Consider the following 6,000-nt stretch of genomic DNA (forward strand, 5'->3'; position numbering starts at 1 on the left):
TGCCACTTCTCCCTCCTTCCTTGCTCTCAGATGGCATCAGGCAGCCTCAGGAAGAGGAGACTCGTGCTCTTCCTCCCCTAGACCAGCCAACGTCAAAAGACTCGGTCAAAAACAGCTGAGCAGCACCACATGGCCCCCACAGGAAGCAGCGGCCTGCATGCAGCCAGGAGCCTGCCTGCTGCCAGCACTGCCAACCCGAGCCACAGGAACCAACAGCCAGAGCACCGAGGGTTATGAGCAGAGGTGTGAGCTAATGGGATAACTGCTACGTGCCTTCTTTTTTGGCTTTGGTAAATCACCAAAAAAACATGTTATTTCAGACAGCATGAACACACTGTGACCTGTGCAGTCTTGAGCAGTACTGCCACAGGTGTCTGACACAGAGAAATGTAGAAGGAAAAGGCAAGGAACACTGAAGGATGAAAGGAAATGCTTCAACTTTTTCTTCCTTGAACACTGATGAGAACTTCAGTTTGGTTTTGGTGAGATCCCAGTGAGACACCTGGACAGTGACAGATGGGTGAGAGCAGCTGGAGAATGAAAAGCAAACCAGCTCAGCCCCATGCTGAACAATACTCAGGGGTAAAGCCACGACTCAGTTAAACTCTAACCAGAATTCAATTCTAACCAAATGGGAAATAGGACATCTATCTTCCTGAAGTTAGGCGAGATAAAAACTTAACAGAGAATACAGTGCATGGTTTTGAAAGTAATGGCATACCATCATTTTGAATCTGTGGCACATCCATGGCGTTTTGGCAATACCCTCCAACCCCTGCACAGACACTTTACCGGTGGCTATTGTGGCTGCTTTTAATAGTGATGGCTAAGCATATTTTCTCCCAGAGTGCTTTGAAGAGTGGAACTGGCAACCAGGCAATGGCTTGGCTATAAAATGCCAACCTCATTTTAAACATCTAAATCACTCACATGGACCATAAGCACAGAGAGGACCACCCACCACATAATATTAACATAAATATAGCATTCCCCCCAAGCAAAATGAGCAACTGGAACTGGCGGGAGCTGAGAGCAGAACAACAGAAAACGATTAGGGGGTGGGAGAGATTGAGTTACGAAGCAAGAATTAAAAGAGCAGAGCACATGCAGCCTGGCTGAGTGACAACTGGGGAGAGAGATGGACATGATAACAGCCTATAAATATTCACAAAGCATAAACACCAAGGAAGGGAAGGAATTCCTTACAGCGAATAAAGAGGTTCTGTTGGGATTGAATGAAGAGTGAAAAAAATGTGCCTTGTATATCAGTGGGAACTTCTTGAGGCACAATCTAGTAGGCAGCACAAGTCCACTTGCTTGGCAGGATTTTGAAGGACTGAACAAAGCTTTAGTACAGCAGGGAATAACCCGCTCTTGGCAGGGAGCTGGCGGGATGCTGAGAGTGGCCTTTCAGTCTCCCACTGCCATGGAGCACTCCCGGTCCTCAGCTCCCACGGGAGACAGCTGCTCTCCTGTGTAAGCTCATTGTTCACCCTCCTCCTCATCAAGATCGCCTCGGTGGGTTCAGAAATTCGTGCCAGAGGCACCAAGGCATTTAGGCACATAAAGATATAAACAACTCCAGTAGGTTCTAATTGCTGGACACAGCTGGGAATCCCAGTATGTCCCTGCAACTCACTGTTGGAAGCCTAAGTCCAGGAAATTAGATTATAAACCCTCTAAAGCAAGAGCGATCCTTTTGTTCTCTCCTTATGTAGCACCTAACACAATAGGAGTCTTGGCATTGCAGCAAGGATACTGTTTGTAGTAATAAAAATGGGATCTAATGGGATCTAATAGTCTGGGGCTACTTGGCCCACGCAAAGCACAAGGATGAGGAAGGCATTCAAAAGCACTCATAACAGAGGGTATTCTCAGAAAAAACGTTCTGCACATAGGTGGTAAACTGATACGTGTTCCACACCAGAAATACGCACGCATTTAACAAAGAATCACAAGTGACCACAGAAAAAGCTTACTTGTTCAGCTGAAGCAGAGAATTATAGTTACTTCTAACATGTGTTTTGGGGTCTGGGTGTGGTTTCTAGATAGCTTGAAATTTCAGTCTACTGTTTTGCCTGTCAAAATCAGCCAAGTTTTGATGTGTTCCAGCTCCCCTAAACACAGCCGACAGATGCTGAAATCGAAGTTGACGTTCAACCTACACACTGTATAATCCAATAACAGGACTTGTGCTACTCACAATTAACAAAATGTAGGACTTTTTTCACAGCAAAACAAACAAGGAAAACTGAGTTGCTCTCTGAAAAATCTCTGAAAAGCTTTATGAAGTCTAATTATGATTTTGTATTAACAGGTCAGAAGAGATACTTAAAAGCCATAATCTGCCAGTGTCCAGCACCTGTGGCTTCAGTAAGAGAGATGACCCAGGTAAATGCATTTCTCTCAGTGGGAAGCTGGGTGTATAAGCTGATCCCAGAGTACAGGGGCAAAAGCTCTTTGATGCAGACAAGACCAAAATGTCATATGATTGACAGTGCTTCATATCAGTGTAGAAGAAACCAGAAGTTTTCCAGTGATTGATCAAATGGTTGCACTCAAGTTTAAAGCTTTAATTTATGGGCTAGACTCAAGTAAACTTCTTTGAACACTCAGTGCTGAAGTTTCTCCTGTTGATTTATGTACCAGCACAGCAACTGTAAGACGAGAGACGTTACTGAACTGATGCAACTGTCTCTAACAAGGCCATGGGAGCTGAGCTTCATTTGCAGCATTCCCAGGTTCAGTTCAATTCCAATCATGATGATTTTGATGAAAATGAGAAAACATCAGCATGAAAGATCTTATTATCACACCATCACAGTGCTAAAGCTAACGATAGATTTCAACCCTTTTATCACTTAACAATCTGGAGTCTTGGAATTTCAAACAGATTTTTTTTTTTCCTAATACACAGAAATAGAACTCTCCCAATTTCACTCTTTACAGCATGAGACTGTCAAACTCTCTAAAGGGAAAAAAATCCCAACAGATTGCAGATTACTAACCTCTCAGATGTTACACAATTTAAGCAGGGTAGAGAGGGGGAGCAGTCATATGAATCATGTTTTCAGTTTCTGGCAGCAATCTTAGCCTACAGAAAGAAGGGTTACACTTTCAAATTCCCGCTTTCTCACCGTCAGTTTCTTGGTAATATTGTATCTGAGATGCACTGTCTTAAAATGATGAAATTAGGAATTCTCTGTTTTCATGGCTTTGTCCTCCTCAAGAAACAGGTAAGAAAACCAAAGGAACTGGCTGAGAGTGTTGTGTAGGTGCTTCCTAATTTTGATTTTAGCGGTGATTGCATCTCATCCATGAAAGCGTTGTTTTTGCAGATGACATATGCTGTGTATGCTGGGGAAACACAGGATCCCACTGAAAGCAGAATCTCTTTCCAAACTTTGTTCTGCCAGATGCAGCCTCCCCTAGCATTGGATTCCAGCTTTGGTTTTCTTCATAGCAATTTCTGGCTTTTGAAAATCTCCTTACTCAACAATTTGTGCTTGTGGGGAAAATATAGAAACCACACGATATTTTTTTTCACTTATGCTTTTTTCACATCTCAGCCTTGTTTTTATCTATATCCACATGCTTTGAACATGGCTAAGCTATAATTATGGAAGAACAAATAGAGTCAAATCACACAACCCAGCATAATACATTAGTTGTTGATTTTTTGGCCAACTCGAGAACTGGAGAAGAAAAAAAATGCCAACTTGAAAAAATTAGATTAGTAAAGTAAATATTGCCCAAATCAAACACTTGAACCCAAGACAATGATGTTAATTTAATAGTGGATATATACATGTAAGCACATGTCTGTATTTAATTCAGTGCTACTGTGTAGAGGATTCTCTTCCTATTCTTACAACTGAATGCAACTGCTGATGTTATCTTACCCCAACACAGTCATTTTCTAACCTGAAAATATACTCTGAAAGTGTTAAAACCATACAGGAGAAGCTACACATGAAAAATATCGGTGTCGTGTTATTGGAATGTAGACTTTAATGAAAGTTTAGGTAAAAACTTAGTAAGTCTCTTGGGACATTTCTAAGAATGAGTGATTCTTTGCTGGAAGAAACTCTAAACTCAGGTCCAGTTACCTAACTAAAGCATTTTTTCAACTAATTATGCACTGGTGTCATGCTGATGTTCATTTCATGCAAAATTCCCAATGCCAGTCTCACACACACACTGAAATCCCTGGCGAACCTTGCTTTGGTTTTAATGAGCTCTGGATCCAACTTAGCTATTTAAACACATCTTTTAGGATCCAACCTCTGTTCTTACTGAAATCGGTGGAAATTCTGTCACTGACATCAGATGGAAAAGCACTGGATTTTAATTTGATTGGACTAAAATTGCAGGACAATCTAGGAAAGCAGTATTCTAATTAGAGTTACATGAGTAACCTTACATAATGCAGTATAGCAGATCTCTGAGCAGCGCAACTGGAGCTAATGAAATCTCTAGAGGCAGAATATGTATTTCTCAACCTGTGGAATCTTACATCTGGGGAACCATGTATGACAAAGATCCCAGATAAGGGAACAGACAAGTAACCCTATGGTACCATACAGTACCAAGCTTTGAGACTTTCTGTAGTCTGGTCCATTACTCTCAGTGCAAATAATTTCCAACAGCTGTCACTACACAACTCCTCTGCAATGGTCACTAAATGGAGCCCAGAGTTTCACAGGCAGTCAGTGTGATATTTGGCTGCCCAGAGACTCAGATGAGCAAACTAAGTGGCAGAAAAGAATGGAAGAAAAGGAAACCCAGCTTCTACACAGGGGCATGGGGGTCCGGTCCCCCCTTCCTTTCACCTGTTTGGGGGCACGCAGCTCCAACCAAGGGTCTCCCAAACATTTCCCAGGGCAACATCCGTGTGAGGATGGGGAAGCCTTCCCCGGGTTCTGCCCTCTGTCACCATCAGAAATCATTTTGCCTTTTTCACCGCTCTGTTGTCTTTGTTCTCCCACACGATCTCTTCAGCCAGAACCTTTACTTCTGAAACAGCTCCAAGAACTGTGGGGTGGTTAAGCGAAGCCCTTTTTGAAAGGCGGCTGCAAAGACGCAGCCTGTGCCGCCCGGAGGGTCCCACAGCCGAGTGCCGGGGGGAGACGGCTTCTGCAGCGCTCCTTTACCGGGCAGGTGCCGGAGATCTGAAAACCCCCCGGCACGGAACCACCCCCGGGCCGCAGCGGAGCGGGCAACGGGGCAGCGCCAGGCTCCTTCGTGCTGTGCAGCGGGGCACCCCGTGCTGCAGCCCGTCCCTCCTCGCGGCTTCCTCGCGGGCTCCCTGCCGCCGGTGGGGATGGAGGCGGCGAGCAGCTCCCCGCCGCCCTCTCCCACCCCCCGCCGCTCTGAGAGATGCCACCTACCTACGAGCAGCCCGGCGAGCCACCAGCACCGGACCATGGTGGACGATGCTCTGCTTCCTCGGCGGGAGGAGCGCGACCGCCGCCGGTGCCCGCGGAGCTCAGCGGGGCGCAGCGCGCGGCGGTGCGGCCATGGGACGTTCCGGTGCCCGCGGCGCGGCTCGGGACCGCGGCTGCAGCTCGGGGCCGGCTCGGGAGCAGTCACAAGCTTTCGAAGAGGAGTTAAAAAAAAAAAGATATTAAAAAAAAAAAAAAAAAAAAAAAAAAAAGCAACCTATCCCGCCTACGCTGTGAAGTGCGTCCCCCACGACTGCTGATAGCTTTAATGGAGTTTGGCAGCCACAGGTTCAAGTTGCCAGAAGAGGTGGAGACTCCGCCGCCCGCGCCCCACACGCGGCCGCGCATCGCACACGAGGAGGAGAGCTGCTCCGTCGCGGCGCCTCCGGGCGGGATCCCCGGGAGCGAGAGCCCTCAGGGCCGCGCCTCAGCCCCTCGGCGGGCATCGCGCCCACCTGAGGGCCGCACCGGGCGCAGGAACAGTCGCTCTCCTCAGCGCGGCGCTCCGGGGCTCATCGCGCGCAGCCTCGAGGCCGCCATGCGATAGGGCCCCTCA

The 6,000-nt window shown here is 46.7% G+C and overlaps 1 protein-coding gene across 1 annotated transcript in view; it reads right to left on the bottom strand.

The window, feature by feature from the left end:
• Positions 1-5,595, bottom strand: part of APCDD1L (APC down-regulated 1 like) — a 23,535-nt gene extending 17,940 nt beyond the window's left edge. Inside the window, exon 1 of the mRNA XM_048963516.1 lies at positions 5,391-5,595. Within this exon, the coding sequence (XP_048819473.1) occupies positions 5,391-5,427 (37 nt within the window). The 5' untranslated portion in view covers positions 5,428-5,595. The remainder of the gene's footprint in view (positions 1-5,390) is intronic.
• Between the last annotated feature and the right edge of the window lie 405 nt (positions 5,596-6,000).

Source organism: Lagopus muta, chromosome 16 (assembly GCF_023343835.1).
Source record: "Lagopus muta isolate bLagMut1 chromosome 16, bLagMut1 primary, whole genome shotgun sequence".
In the NCBI taxonomy this organism is placed as follows: domain Eukaryota; kingdom Metazoa; phylum Chordata; class Aves; order Galliformes; family Phasianidae; genus Lagopus; species Lagopus muta.